Genomic DNA, 16,968 nt, shown 5'->3' with positions numbered 1-16,968 from the left:
TAAAGTATTAATTTTTTCGCTGTAGGAAGCCTTCATATTTGACAAAAACTGACAGGTACAGCGATATACTTCTGTTATCTACTGATGCATGTCATTGTATGGTGACTCTATCACATATACTGTTGTGTAAAGAACCAGACCTCAACTCAAGTCATATTTCTTGTTAATATTGATAATTCTCAACTCAAAAATGTATTTGTCATTTTATTAGCTTCAGATATGTTAGTTTCTCTGTTCTCCTCTAAAGTCATGATATATCTGCCATTTATCTCAGTGATCTTAACCTCAATGTAGCATGAAAGTGTTTAGATGATCTGTCTTGTCAAATTTAGCAATACTATCTCTAAACTTCGATTAACCTATGAGTCTTGTAAATATTGCCATCAAAGAGTAAATATTTCTTACACTGGGTCAGGAATTAATTTTATTTCTTTTTTTTTTTGTAAGAAATTTTGTCACTTGGAAAGGAATATTTTTTAAATGAAATTTTAATTTTATGATTTTTTTTCAACTTTGGGAAGGTGTCATTTATTTGCTCTAAAATCATAGCTTCTTTGATCTATCGTACAAAATTGTAAAAAGATATTTTTTTTGTAAAATTTAAGTAAAAATGATTTCTGATGGTGAAATGATTTTAGTATTTTGCTACGATTTGAAGTCAGTAGGTAGAATTTTGAATTTTTGAACTTCGTTTGTTTAAATGACATTAATATTGTGATATTTTAAGGGAATGATCCTGGCATAAAACTATAGCAAAAATGTTCATATGTGATACATGTACTTAGATACAAATGAATGAAAACTCTACATTAGTGATTTCTATTTAATTCTGATGAAGATAGAGTCTACAAAATTTAAATAATCATGGGATAAGTTTGCAAATATAAAAATAATATAAGGTAAGTAGAATTTGTCTAAAATTTCATGTTTGTTTTGAGAAATCAGAATGACATATCAGATTCAAAGACATATTTCACATTTTGAGGAACGGAAAAAAAATGTATAATTCTGTTTTCTGTAACACTGTATCAGTATACTGAAGACCAACAAGTCTGCACTTTTTTCTCTGTAGGAGAATAAATTCTTTACCTGGCCAGGACACGACGGGGGTTTCTAACGGACCAAGCAGTTCAGATCTAGAGTCACTCAAACAAGAAATCCTTACTGAGATGAGGAATGAAATGCAAAAAGTCAAACTAGAAATTATAGACGGTGAGAGGAAATATATCTCTTGATAATCTTAAATCATTAAATTTTTTATTAATTTTATAATTATTCTTATTCTATAATTAATTATGATTGTTATAATAAATAGAAATATTATAAAAGGCTCGAAGTTGTTTTATACGTCAAACAAAGGTATGGGATATCTTTGTACCTAAATTAAGTAATGAGAGGTAAGTGATATTTAGGCCTATAAAAGGGGGAGGTGAACTTATAGGGATGGGGGAACTTTTATTGGGTTGAATATTTATTTTGAAAAGGAATTATTTAAGGATGATATATATATATGTCTGCTCTTCGGAGTATGTTTTGATTGGTATATCATTTTCAGAATGACATCACAAAGTTTTTGAAGTAATTCATATTTTTTCAAGCAACATACTAATGCCATAAAAATCAAAGTCACATGTCCTCCAAAGATCAGATAACTCTTGTTAAAAAAACAACTAAAGATATTTACTAGGAACTGTATTAACGAAGGGCTTCTTTGTTAACAGATTAAATTCTTTTAGTTGTTTTCATTTTACTTATCAAGTGAATCATTTTATGGTTAGGTGATGTTTGTTTCAATGTTTTTGTTGCAGCAATTCGACAAGAGTTGGGCCATAGATAAAGCGTAGTGTGATAGCTGTTTAGCTGGTGTGTGTGAACTATGGACTGCATACTCTGAATTAGGAGTCACCTCTTTGGTGCAGCATCAACACAAGATGTTTACAGGCCCAGCAGACCTTTTCTGCAGACCAAAAATCATTGTGTAACCAGTATACCCTGAAAGCTTGAGGCTTTAATGTCACTGCTGTGATCAGTGCTAACAGGTGATGGAGAGGCTTTGTTTTCCTCTTGTGTTAGATTTATAACTTGGACAGAATGTGGCATCTATTCCAACAGTAACAACTGCTACAGTTTGTTAGTTTCGGAGCAAATGACTGGGTCAGTCTTGGATTGGACAGGTATACACATCTGGTCATATCGTAACAGGAAACAACTTTTGACCAGAATAATCTAGCAAGTTAAAATCTAATATAACAAATTCCTATTTAGCCAAGGTCATAAAAATATTCAAGAAATAAGCCTTTAACACATTTACCTTTGGACTTTCATAGTGGAATGTTCCAGTCGTTGAACTGGAAGAGTCTAAATATGTCTATAGGGGTGAATTAGTTAAGTTTTTGCTGAAGCTAGAACAGATAGATGCAGGATCTGTTCAGTAATCAGCTTTTATAGTCAGTCTTGGATTTTACAATAATTTGGCAATATCGGTGTAAACAACTTGTAGCCTGTTTGTAGGCGAATGTATCTCAATGTAAAAATGTGTATAGTGTAATCAAATTATAAATGATGACAGATCAACATTTATTAGATATTGTTTAAATTGGCCACTAATCAATTCTTATTTCTAATTCCTTGAGTCACATTTCTTTGAAAATATAATTATGAAAGTATGAGAGAGGAATGAGTGGTTTAGTGAAATGTAGAGAAGAAATTTATGGAGAGTAGATGAGAAAATGAGCCAAAATTTTTTTTAACATTATTATTATAATTATCATCACATATGTTATTATTACTAAATCAGACTTGTCTTGTCACATGATTTGGCTTATTGTCACATGATCTTAAATGTGTCACATATGATCAGGTTTGATATTACATGATCTGAAATATGTCACATGCTCAGGATCATTGTCACATGACCTGAATTTTGTCACATGGTCAGGTTTATTGTCACATATACATAGGACCATCACTTTCATGTTAACTGCTATTCTAAGTATTAACTGATGAGGGACAAATGATTTTTTTTTTTACCTTGAAAACAAAATCTAGTACACTAACTTGATGAATATTTTGATTTGATATTTATAAGATGTTTTGTTGATGTGTTTATTTGTTATGTTAATTAGAGACCAGTCACTGGGAGGGGTCAGTCCCGCCCACACAAACTACTGTCGATACAGGAATATTATATCTCAATATTTATAAAACATGTTTTTTTTTGTGTCTGTTAATGTCAGTCAGAACTAAACATGATCACTGGTCATCTCCCTTGCCTAACTACACTAGAGTTTAGTAAAATGTTTTGTACATGTTTTGTAGACAAAGATATTGAAAACAGTGGGTCATAAATAACACTATAGTTTACATATATCCTCCCCGTGATTTCTGTACCAATGTCATGGGAGGGGAGATAATCAATACAAAGGGGGTTAATTCATGTTTGATTGTTGTATGTTCATTTAGAATGGATAATTAGTAAGACAATGGAAAAGTGCAATCTGAGTAATCAAGGAGGAGTGAGTTGTTGTGTTCATGTAGATTTTATACTAAAGGAATGGAGCAGTGATATAATAGAAGAATGACATTTAAAGGGAGATAATCATTGACACCATGACATGAGAAGTTCTATCCGGTGCTTCTTGTTTGGAAGTAGTTAGAAAGCTCACGTTATTACAACTTTATAATGTTATGGGTCTGGTCTTGATATATACATAACGCCAAAATCCTTTCAGATGCTCAGGTCTAACCTATGTTGATTTCTACCTATAGAATCAGTTGATAGTTGAAGGAATTTTTGCTCTGATCAGTCAAACTGTATGGTTTAGATAAAGTGGATGGATGTCTGTTTTCTATAAGACAGACTCCACATTCCACTTAGATATGTCCCAGATACGGAACTATAGCCTGCTTGATTGCTCAATACCGTTGCTGATCTCAGAATTGGAGAATTTGAAAACATTAGTACAGAAAAAAGTTTTAGCATGCAGTTACATGATCTTCAATGAAGTAAGAATGAATAAAGATATTAAATGTGGCCAAAGCTGTCTATAGTAAAGAAAAAAAAGTCACTATAAATGCTTATCATAATTAAATACAGAATGTTCTAATCTTTAAATCTTCACTGCATGACTGATATGCTGAAACCATCAGAGAAACACATGGTCTCCACATGCAAATGCATTGTACTGTTATACTACAAAGTGGAACAGCTGCTTATATAAAGAAATGTTTGAAGATATTATTTTAATTCCCTTTCTCAATTTCTGTAGATAGATATATAGAAATTACTTTGCTTGTATTTCATATTTCCTGACATTTTTTGTACAGAAATCCATACGAAGTGCTAATGTGGGCTTTAAATCATGTACATTGTAGTTATAGATTATTGTAGACTTTTTATCATCTGTTTGTAAGCCCATTTAGGTTAGAGCTGACCAAATTCATCATTTAATGCCAAAGTAGATTTATCATAGAAAAGATTTTTATAATTTTAAGATTTATCTTTTTGGTGCCATGTTGTACCTATTGTGAACTTCAAAGAATATGTTTGGTACTGGTGGCACAAGAACTTGATAGAATGCTAATCCAAGGCCCATAAATACCTTATACAGTATCTATAATACTGATTTCTGGACTTTTAGTTGGCAATAGGTGTCCCTATGTTGATATATCAGTATGGCCAGAATCTTATGCATACTCAGGACATTGGGCTGCATGGTCATTTCCTCCTATGGTAGCCCATGATTCTAAGAAGCTCACTGAGAATTACATCAATTTCATACTCTTTCTTACAACTAGAATTCATAAGTTTTGGGGAGTTCATCTTTGTGTTTATAAACTTTAGTCTTTAAGACAATGTGTTATTGCTGATTCAGGTATAGATATTCAAACGTTTGCTGAATCATTTTGTAAAAGAAAACAAATCATGTGTCTGTGCCATTAAAAGCTGCCTCGCTCATTCAGCTAAAATCATAGATTTTGTTTCTATTTCTCATTTTATCTTGTGATAGTGGTGTGCACTGATGGTGTGTTCATTAATAAGTGCTGATGAACAAAAAAGTCTGATAAATCAATTACATACAAAAAAAACCATCAATGTCTCCTTGTACTGTATATTATTTTATCTAAACTCATACTGAATTACCCTGTAAATCTCTTAACACTCCACTTTCTACAGTAATTACTGCATAATAGAATTTTAATACAAAAATGTTATAACAATTGTTAACAAATACAAACACTATGAGAATAACCTTACATATTGTTATTATATGTATTATGCAATCAATTAATCTCATGTCGGCCACTGTATCGAACACAAAAACCATTATTGAACACTTAATAAGAATCTGATTTAGCAAAAAACACAACTATTAAAACATTGTCTTATTTAAAATAGACGGCTTGGAATTATGTTGATGGATTAGAGACAATGAATAATCAGCTAAATTGGACTGTTCTTCCATCTTAGCAAAATCAATATTGTTTTTTCTTAATTTCTGATTAATTTTATTAATTTTATTTCATTCTAAGTTTAAAAAAAATAACCTACCTCTTAACCTGTGCCTATATCAGTAGCATATAACAATTTAGAAGAGAGATTAACAAACAAATTTAGCTATACTTAATTAGGTTTATAGAAGAAACTGATAGAGATGCATAATAAATTAAGATTTTATAATAAATCAAAAGTGGCAAGTGATTGTGTGTTGCCAGTGAAATATTTTTCTTTCCACATTTGATTCATTTCTTGCTCAATTGATACAATTTTCTATTCAACAAAATGACAAATAAAGTAATGATTTTGATTTTGAAATTCAGTTAGTGACATTGTCATTAGTGGTAGGTACCCGGTATATTGAAAATATCAGCATTAAACTTTTTGTGGATATAATGTGAAGCTCGTGTGATTGCTATACATGTTTTCCATTGTTCCATGTTAATTACTGAAGATATGTTAATCACAGTTCTTCCACTAACAGTTCAATCGTGTTCCATTTTGGATCATCCAATAAATCAAAATTGCAGGCAATTTCTGATACACTATGGATCTCCCATTAGGTGTCATAGATCTGTGCTTCATTTTGTAACACAATGTTTTTTTAGAAGATAAGCAGAAATATTTTGTCATTATCAGAATTTTGCATGGAAGTTGATCCTAAATGTGCCTGCGTGGAAGTGCAATTTTCTTCTCTTTTTTCTGTTGTTGTAATCACAAGCCAACCATCTATAATATGATTTAAGGATTTCATAGAAATTTTTCAATACATTGTTTCCAAAAAAAAAACAGTTGAATTGAAGAATTAATTTTGTTTATTTCATGGTAATTAACCTAATCAAAGTTTTCAAGTTTGCTTATTGAGTTTTGATAATTCCCCACCCTTTTAAATTTTCAAACATTTGGATGTCCAAATAAATGTTACCAGATGTTTCTTACCACCAAACTGTCTATATTTTCAGTGCACAGAGATCTTTGTGCAGCGCTGAGTTTGAAAGTGTTACCAGGGTAGCATATCAATTAATTCATCCAATACATGTGCTATAGAGATAATATAATATAGAATGGGTAAATTAAATATTTTACTGTTTTTCTTATAATGCAGAAAGAGTTAAAACTAGATCACAGCTTAAATTTGTATGTTTGCAGTAACTACTTGGAAGGTGAAAGTAATTTAGCTAGCATATAAGATCAAAGACAAGTTATATATTTATAAACTTATATAATTCCACATAAACTACCAAAGGATAATTATATAGTTTTAATATGGTCCTTAATCACCAATACATAGTTATATGTAAATGATTTGTACCAATATATAGTCAATATATTTACATGTTAAATTTCAATAAAACTTAAATGATCTCCAAATACCTTGGCCATGTTTTGTGGAAAAAAATCTCTCTGAATTGGCACCTGTAATAGATTTTATTATGATTGATAGTACATTGTATTGCAGAGTAATATTTGTTTTCGTAAAATAATTTTTCCCTCGTTTTGAGTGAAATGAAAGCTGCTGTTAAGAAGGGCCAAATATGCTTCGTAAAAATCCCTTTCTGCAGGATGTTCATTCATTTTCCATGTTTGCACTCATTTTGTTTCTTGTAAATCATCAACATTGAAGAATCAGTTATACATGTATATTGTATTTATCTTGTATGTACAATAAACGTAATTGCTTTTATAAATCATATTTTGATCTCTTCTTTTTATACCCTGGGGCCTGAGGGACGGGGCCAAAGGAGTAAACAACTTCTCAGAAGAAGTCTTTAGTAAAACTTAATGTCTCTGTCAACTATTCAGACAAAAGTAATGGTATAACCTGCCAGGGCAATACCTTTCAGGAATACATACATGGTATATGTAAAATATAGAACTTATCATATTCCTTTATCTTTGGATTTACAGGAGTATAATAGGGTGAAAGTAGTATACCACCAGCTGGGCTAGGCCAACTGAGCTAAATGTTCGCCCCCGAATAGAAGTCAACCCAGGTTCTATCTCCAACGAAGCCTCTTAATCTCCTTTAGCTTGCACTGTAGTGGTCTACAGCACCAAAATGTAACAGGGTAAGAGTAGTGTGCTACCAACCTGGCTTGAACCTTCAACCCTGACTTGCTGGTCTGCAGCTCTACCGACTGAGTTAAAGGGAAATTCCCTCTAGCGCAAAGCTAGAAGGCGACCATATCACTATTTACATTTAAAAAACCTGCTACAGAATTATCCCATCTGAATGACTGTTTGTAGCGAAGTTTGTATTTCAAGGCATGCCTGGAAGACTAGATTGTGACAACCAAAATTGTGAAAATTCCATGACATTCAAGTGCATTAGTACCAAGTATTCTATATATCATTCAGAGTGTCGAGATAAGATGACTATTACTGTCCTTAGGATACTGTACTAAGTTTAACAATTAGACATTGACCTTGTAGTGAAAAAAATCAGTGTATTCACAAATAGTAAATTTTAAAGGAAAATAAAAAGAAACAAGGACATAGTCATTCAGATCCCCCGCCAATGGAGATATCAAAGCTGAAGTAAGTTTGATTGTGGAGACTTATGTGTATGAAAAAAAACCAGGAAAAAGGAAGTTGAGCTAAAGAAAGATGGAGTATAATTCAAGTAGAGCGGGGCTGCAATTGTTGAATCAGGTATACAGCCTTGACATTTATATTAGACTATATACACAAAAATGGGTGGAGTTTTGCAAAGTAATATTTACCATTTACCATGATATTTTCAGCAATGTTTCCATGGTAACGGAAAAAGTGCAAAAAATGAAAATCTAAAAATAGCAAAAGGTACTACTAGACCATGAAAAGGATGTGTCTATGAAGTTTCGTGGAAATATCTCTGCTGGTTTTAGAGTTATGCTCCAGAAATGAACCTGCTACAAAAATATGATATTTTCAGCGATGTTTCTATGTTTACGGAAAAAAGCACAAAAAGTGAAAACCTAAAAATAGCAAAAGGCGCTACTAGACCATAAGAACAATGTGTCTATGAAGTTTCATGGAAATATCTCTGCTGGTTTTAGAGTTGTGCTCCGGAAACGATTCTTACACAAAAATCTGCCATTTTCAGCAATGTTTCCATGGTTACAGAAAAAAGTACAAAAAGTGAAAACCTTAAAATAGCAAAAGGCACTACTAGACCATAAGACTAATGTGCCTATGGAGTTCCGTGCATATATCTCAACCGGTTTTCCAGTTATGCTGCGGAAACGAACCTGGTAAAAAAATGATATTTTCAGCAATGTTTCCATGGTTACAGAAAAATACAAAGAATGAAAACCTAAAATTATCAAAAGGCACTACTAGACCATAAGAACAATGTGTCTATGAAGTTTCATGGAAATATTTCTTCTGGTTTTAGAGTTGTGCTCCGGAAACGATTCTTACACAAAAATCTGCCATTTTCAGCAATGTTTCCATGGTTACAGAAAAAAGTACAAAAGTGAAAACCTTAAAATAGCAAAAGGCACTACTAGACAATAAAACCAATGTGTCTATGAAGTTTCATGGAAATATCTCTTCTGGTTTTAGAGTTGTGCTCCGGAAACGATTCTTACACAAAAATCTGCCATTTTCAGCAATGTTTCCATGGTTACAGAAAAATACAAAAAATGAAAACCTAAAAATAGCAAAAGGCACTACTAGACCATAAGACCAATGTGTGTATGAAGTTTCGTGGAAATATCTCTACTGGTTTTAGAGTTATGCTCCGGAAACCATTCGTACGGACGGACAGACAGACGGACGGACGGAACCCATTTGTATATCCCCTGCCAACTTCGTTGGGCGGGGGATAATAAAAAGTAGTACTGAGTGTGCCATACATGCTTGAGGGTGTTGACAAGATCAAGATGGCTGTTACTTAAAGGATCCTGAACTAATTTCACCAAATTAGACCATGTATGGACAGCTTCATGTGTCACTCGGGGATATCTTGTTCTCCAAAAGGAAGAACCGGTACTCTTGTAAATGATGAGAAAATAAAAAGGAAACATATTACTAAATTCAGTATTATCTTTATTATGACAAAAAAATTATGTTAAACAGAAAACATAGAATTGCCCTTTTCATCCTTGAATAGCTTTGCATGCATGACAATATAACTATTATTATGCAAAATTATAACTTTATTACTTTCTATTGTAAAAGCACTTGATGGTAGATTTTCATCACAAGACTTGGACAAGTTGTGTGGTTTCAGAAGCCTGGTAAACTATACCACTAAAAGAGCTGAAGTTCAAGCTTTAAGATAGTAAAATAAAGCTCCACCAGTATGACCAGCCAATGCTAAAGCCGTCCTTGATGTTGATGATCGTTGTAAGTATAAACTGGAAACCAATTAGCTTTCACATGTAAATAATTCCGTATATTTCGGGAGTGTTAGAAACTATTAAAATGTTCTAAGCACAAATGTACAGGTACAGTAGAATTCGTATGAAAAATGTGAATGCAAAAATTAATTTCCACAATAATATGTTGGGTTACATATGTACTGATGATCCAAATAACAGGTAAATCTTCATTGTCATTTATGGTAAATCTTATCAAAGGGGAGACAATTTAAATGTTACAAATTTTCAGAGATGGTGATTTATTAATAATGTTTTCCAAAAAATATTTATTATATAAGAGTTTATGATGGATCTGGTAGCTTTACTTTACTAGCATAGAGCTTTACCAATGAAAGGCACAGGACAGAGAGGTATTTATATACATATATCTAGAATACTATTAACGTTTACCAGTAAAATAGCTATATATATATCATAACAAAAATATCTAAATATTGAAAAATTCCATACATTCTCACATAAGCATTTATGGTTAATATATAACATGTATATATATATATATATTTAAACTACAACCTTAAACAAATCAAGTTGTCAAAACATACAATCTGGAATACATTATATGGCAAGTTTGTTGTACATACTACATCCGACATCTAGTCACACAGACGTCAAAATCATTAATAGGTGTTAGATCAACCAAAAGTAGACTATTCTCTGTAGAAAAGCATGACAAATTCTGAAACATCTGAACTACTTTAGTAAGGCAATTAAAATATTGGCTTGATACCATCAGTTTCCCTGCAAAAAGGCATCTACATGTACGGTATTTATAACTTGTGCAATGTGAACAAACTTTTATAGAGGAAAAATCTCTGTCACCTACCTAGTGCATTTAGTTTAAAAATATGCCCAGTACCGGGGTATATGTAATTAAGTAACTGCAGATAAGTCTGATTTTTGATACAATATTATACAATGTAAGTTTCTGAACCATGAAGGCGATAAATGTACATTGTTATGTAAAAAATACAAGGAAAGTTTTCAACAGTAAATACTTCAAAAGTAAACACCAAGATTGAAAGAGATTTAAAAAAAATTGTAAGATGAAAATCAAGAGATAGGATAAAACAAATCACGTCAGACAAAGAACAATTAATACAGCATCCATCACTAAATGGTAGACTCGTGTTAAATTGTGAACACAGTTTTGTGATGGACATTTCACTCCTTGTGATGACTTAAAGATGCTCCACCGCTGACAAATGGTATTTTTTCACTATCAAAAACAGGAGTAGACGATTTAGTATTTTTCTTCAGTTACAAAAGTTACTTACTTTACATCATTACCACCATTGAAAAGTTTAAGCTTCTTATTTTACTTCAAGTTAAAAATATGAAAAATAATTAATTGCATCCCGAAAAAATTCGATGACACTATATCCTATATAGAATGAAGGAATGATTGCGCATGCACCAAAGGCGAAAAAAAATATTCTATGTTATTTTTTGTGTTAATTTGGCATATATATACATGATTAAACACCAATTATTGTTCAAATGATGAATATCATTTATGCTCTGTCGGCGGTGGAGCATCTTTAAACATCTCAGATCTCAAAGAAAAGATGAAATAAAATTACTACATAATCATACATTTAAGTCATAATGGTACACCAATGTCATTTACACTTGAGTATTAATAAACATGTAATTATAAGATCTCATCAAAATATTTAACATTAAATAATGATTTATGACATTTTTAAAACATTAAAATTCAGCATTTCATTCATTTTTTTTGTGCGTGTGTGTGTGTGAAGCATCATACTGATACAGTTTATCATTTTCATTATCCACACACAGACCACTTTACTAAATACATGTACAGTCAAACCCGCTTTAATGACCACCTGTCTATAACGACCACCTGTCTATAATGACCAGTATGTGGACTCCCCGTTCGTTTTTACTATATAATGACACTGTACATAAGGACCACCAGTTTAATGTGGCTAACGACCGGTCATTTTAGCCCCGCCAAAGTTGTATAACAACTATAGTACCATCGTAACTCTCGATTGGTCACTTTAAAGCATTTAATTGGCTCTAAAGCAGGATAATTTTTAAAGTTTCAATCAAATTAATCATAGATCTATGGCAGCCATCTTGAATTCCAGTTATTCATTCTGTTTAACTAATGATACATCTATATGCAGTATCTGATTAAAGCATAGCTAGCGAAAGTAAGCATTTTTACGCTAAAGTTATCCTGGATCCTTGCAGCAGACCTAGAAATAATTGTGCAAGCTTAAAGTTAATTTTGATAATCACACAGATGGAAGACATAAAACGATAACGTCACTTAGGCAACTATTTTGGATTTCAGATTGAAAACAATGATATACGTAATTTGATGGTTTTTTGTTTGTTTGTGTTTTATGTCCTAATAGTACTGGTAATAAATATGGTCAAATCAGGATTTGGTGAAGGAAGAAAGCTGACATTCCCTGAAAAAGCCGTTTGTGTGGACCTCCAAACCGCAACCCAAAGATAAGGGCCTTATAAGGGAATGTGACATAGATTTTTTTTGTTACACTATGATCTCCCTAAAATCTCCTGCCCCTGTGATCAGGGGTTTACTGGTAATCCCTTTAGCCACCATGGTGGTACCTTGTTCAATCTATAGCCTTTAGTATCATAGAATACATGTGGCTCCTGGGGTATTATCTCATACAAAATGGTGATTCTGTTTGGCTGGCAAGTATTCTGACAACCCTTTGCTTTCTAATATACATTGTACATGTATAATGTACAAGTTTTGTCTTATAACATATAATCTTATGTAGTATTAGGACTTTCCGAAGCTTTTTAGTCCAGCCGAGATAAGTACTAGGTTAAACATACATTTCATACACAACTAAACTAGAATGTCATAATGCTAAGTGACAAGTATGGATTGAAAGCCGATACATAGTGAGGTAGCATGCACCCTCTGCGTAAAATACACAAGTAAATATGTAAATATGAAACAGTTTGTCTGATAGGAGTCATGTGCAATTATTGATCCATAACCAAAGTCTCGAATTTCAAAACATGATTGTTAATTTCTTTGCTTCAAGTTTCCTTGATTCTAAGCCTTTTTCCTGGTTTCCACTTATTATTTCTTTGTATTTTTCATGTGTAAAGTTAAGATGAATTCCGGATTTACTGAGATCTTTGAAAGAAAAGTACACATACATTTCTGCTCTCTCTCATCTCCTAGCTGTCTCAAATATCCATGGATATATATAAGTTGCACAAATGTAATTATTGCACTTAGAGCTCCCCATCAGTCTACCAACAGAAGCTTGGCTAGGATTAACACATGGACTTTCCAGCAACCATGTTTTGAGCACAAGTCATCGGAAGTTTTACGCCTCTGTCCAGTAAGTTGACAAGTTCACTACAGCCATGACAGCAGGCAGCAAATGGACTGAGCATGCAGTAGAAGAGGGCACAGATGAGTCCTATGGGCCAGCCAAACACCAGGAGAATAATCACCCAGATAATAGACCACAACCAACCACAATTAGCCATTATCTTTATTCTTCTTACTGATTTACCTGCAGCAAAGAAAAACATTGTATTCAATAAACAAATGTACTTTAAATAGTCTTTTAAACATAATGAACATGTTACATGGTATGTGGAATTAGTTTAAAATTAACAAGAGATAATCGATTTGTTGGCTCGTCAAAATTTGAAACCAGGGGGAGATAATTTAATGCTGACTGTGAATATTGTACAGCCCATTTTTTTTATCAAAACCTTCAGATCTAGTGGCCAGTCTAGGTTTCAACATGATATGCCTGGGCAACTAGGGGAGATAATATAGTCTATGAATTCAGCAGATAATTGAATAATCTAAATCAAATTTGAAACTAGGGGGAGATAATTGATAGCTGTAAATTTAATTCAGCTAAAAAGTTCTTACCAAATTTTTCAAATTTTGAATCTGTTGGCCAGGCTAAGAGGAATCTAGACCTGTTGTAAATAAGGGGAATTTAATTATTTTCCAGCAATAATATAAACTTAGCTAGGCTACCAGTTTTTTTAGCCAGACTTTGTTCAAACTAGAAGATATAAATTTATTTAGTGATGTAATTCTTATTCAGCTGAGGACCTTCTATCAGTGACTTGGGTTACAAAGCTTTAAAATTGTTTGTTGGGTTTATAAGCATCAATATACTTCTTAAATAATAATTAGTTGGCTAGATTGTGACATTGTGAGGTTTTTTAACCATTTTGTTTTTATATTTTTATCATTATTTTTGCAGATTTTCCCCTGTTTGTTTGTGAATAGGGGCTTTTACTACAAGATTTTGTGAATAAAACACAGTCTAGTTCATAATATACAATATTTAATAATTATTTCCTGTATATGCTAGTTTCCATTAGATAAGGCCTAGAGTTTTAAGGGATTTTACCCATGATTATAGTATGTACAATGTCTCTATAGATAGGAGGAAGTTTGGTCCTAAATTCAGCCATAAATAAGTCCAGTTGTTTACATTGGAAGTTTATGACTGTAAAACTACAGACTGTTCAAATTTCTCTTCTACCTACAAAAGTATTTTAAACAATCATCTATTTCCTCTATTCCTAAAGCTCATGGTGTGGTGTTTCAAATTAACATACATATATGCAACAGTACATAATCATAAAATTGGAAATAGCCTTTTTTAATTACCAGTTACAAAATAAACTTGTACCTACCAATGATTCTTGGCCACATGCATACCTTGTATTGCTATAACTTTGTATGAATGGTTAGTAGAGCTATAAGCTACAATGTACATACTTACAATGTATATTCCAGTACAGCTAGGAATCTTGACCTCATTTAATATGTAGGCCATAATATATAAAATGGTACCAAGCAAAGTCATGACTCATAAGTCACCACTACACAGTACTGATATATATCTATACAGAGCTATCCATTACATTTATATGTGGTAACAGCTCTTATTAAAGCTCACATAACATAGGCTTAATAAATGAAGCATTTATGCCTATATATACATATTGTAGCGACTGTGATACGGTGTCACAATCGGGGTTTCGGACGTCCCATTTTGATAAACTATGCTAAATAAATGTCTAATTATCGCGTGGAAAACACGCATCACTGAGCTTATGGCCCAATAAGTTTCACTTTCTGAAATTACAGTAGAATTTACGACACAGGGCTATGATTATAATAGGCATACTATGTAAAAATGAACAACGTTTATACACAGTAGGCTAATACAGTATGTAAACATATAGGCCTATATAACTACACTCAGTACACTGTCCTGTGGATTTTGGAACGTTATACAATGCAATGAATTAATTGTTGGCATTGATTGCTAAATAGAACAAGCAGTATCCTCATTCCGAGCAACCTAAACTAGGAGTATTAAAGCTTACCTTGCAGGCTACCGTGCTGTCTCTTTCACACAGTAGGTCACTGAAATCGAGGGGAAGCAACCTTGTGGTAGTTATCTTTCCTTAGTCCACGTACGCCACACAAACATTATCGCAGGTGCCCGCGAGCCTCTGTAGCATTGTTTGGTTACAAACTTCTTGGAAAAAGATATGTGAACTTGTCATATTCACCTTAAAAATCTGGCTAGTTTAGATAGAAATAAAACAATCGAAGATTATATTATTATATTATAAATCCTTGATTTAAAGATGCTCCACCGCCGACAGAGCATAAATGACATTCATTATTAGAACAATAATTGGTGGTTAATCTTGTATATATATGTCTAGTTTAACACAAAAAAAATAATGTATAAGAAATTTATTTTGCCTTTGGTGCATGCGCAATCAGTACTTCATTCCATATAGGATATAGTGCCACGGATTTTTTTTCGGGATGCAATTAATTTTTTTTTATATTTTCAACTTGAAGTAAAATTAGAAGCTCAAACGTTTCAATGGTGGTAATGGTGTAAAGTAAGTAACTTTTGTAAATGAAGAAAAATACTAAATCGTCTACTCCTGTTTTTGATAGTGAAAAAATACCATTTGTCAGCGGTGGAGCATCTTGAAGCAAGAATTAAAAGTTGTTGTGATTGACGAACGGTACTCAAATTTTGCTTTCTCGAATATCTCAAGTAAACACCAAATATAGATCTTCCCAAATTATAAAACCTGAAGTTTCAATGTGTCAAAATAATACCGTTTTCATGCAAGTAGCCTGATATTATTTTCTAGTCCATATTTAGCTATAACTATTTCGCGCCTATTTCTCGCACCTATCTCAAAAAAGTTATTATTAGTATTTTGGCTAGATATCCACAGGATTCATTAACAGTGGCGTAGGAAGATGAAACGTAGTGGGGGGGGGGGGGGGGCAAAGGTCCTCAATATTTCGTAACTACCCCCCCTCGCGCGCCCCGCACATACAGGAGATAATTGACATACGTTTTTCATAGATCATTACATATAATCCTTGTACACGTCTATATAATGTATTTTGCTGATTTTGCGAACGCCGAAGGCGCGTGATTTTGGTGTTTTGGGGGGCCGGGGGTCTTCCCCCGGGAATTTTTTTTACAATTCAGAATGGCAGAAATGAGTTTTACGATGCATTTTGTTGAATTTGCGAGCGTCGAAGGCGCGTTTTTGTGTTTGGGAGTTCCTAGGTTCTCCACCAGGAAAAAAATTACGATTTAGAATAGCTGAGATGAGTTTTACTATGTATTTTCATGAATTTGCGAGCGCCGAAGGCGTGAAATTTTTTTGTTTGGGGGTCCGGGGTCTTCCCCCGAGAAAAAATATTACGATTTGGAATGGCTGAGATGAGTTTTACAATGTATTTTAATGATTTTAAAGTGTTCTAGGCACGGTATTTTTTTCGATTTAAATTTACCAGCATTTAGAAATGATAATTGTGAGTGTCGTCATACCATTATGCAACCCAGCTCAATCTGAACATACCGGAATGACACCATCGGCACATTGGTGTGTAACTCAAAATAATAATGAATTGATTGTCTTGCTAAGACATATCAACAAATTAATCTTTTATGAAGCATTTTTTAAATAGTATAATCCCTTGATGAACATTTTTGGTCTAGTTCGTGTGTATTGAATTTTCATTATTAAAAGTTTGAACATTACGTG

At 32.8% G+C, this 16,968-nt stretch overlaps 1 protein-coding gene and 1 long non-coding RNA gene across 9 annotated transcripts in view; one reads left to right on the top strand and one right to left on the bottom strand.

Moving 5' to 3' along the window:
- The window catches only part of LOC138318636 (vasodilator-stimulated phosphoprotein-like), a 36,850-nt gene extending 29,665 nt beyond the window's left edge, over positions 1–7,185 (top strand). For 6 of the 8 annotated variants that reach the window (XM_069261186.1, XM_069261181.1, XM_069261183.1 and 3 more), the window contains 3 exons: positions 26–55; positions 1,073–1,212; positions 1,809–7,185. In XM_069261186.1, coding sequence (XP_069117287.1) covers positions 26–55; positions 1,073–1,212; positions 1,809–1,837 — 199 coding nt within the window. In that variant the 3' untranslated portion in view covers positions 1,838–7,185. The remainder of the gene's footprint in view (positions 1–25; positions 56–1,072; positions 1,213–1,808) is intronic. The other 2 variants (XM_069261182.1, XM_069261185.1) reach the window with 1 other exon arrangement.
- Positions 7,186–9,512: 2,327 nt separating this feature from the next.
- LOC138318635 (uncharacterized) lies at positions 9,513–16,081 on the bottom strand. Its single transcript, XR_011207896.1, has 2 exons — positions 15,262–16,081; positions 9,513–13,409 (listed from the first exon to the last, which is right to left on the bottom strand). It is a non-coding gene; the product is annotated as an uncharacterized lncRNA (long non-coding RNA).
- Positions 16,082–16,968: the final 887 nt, after the last annotated feature.

Source organism: Argopecten irradians, chromosome 3, assembly GCF_041381155.1.
Source record: "Argopecten irradians isolate NY chromosome 3, Ai_NY, whole genome shotgun sequence".
NCBI lineage: Eukaryota > Metazoa > Mollusca > Bivalvia > Pectinida > Pectinidae > Argopecten > Argopecten irradians.
This window is presented reverse-complemented; position numbering and strand designations above follow the sequence as displayed.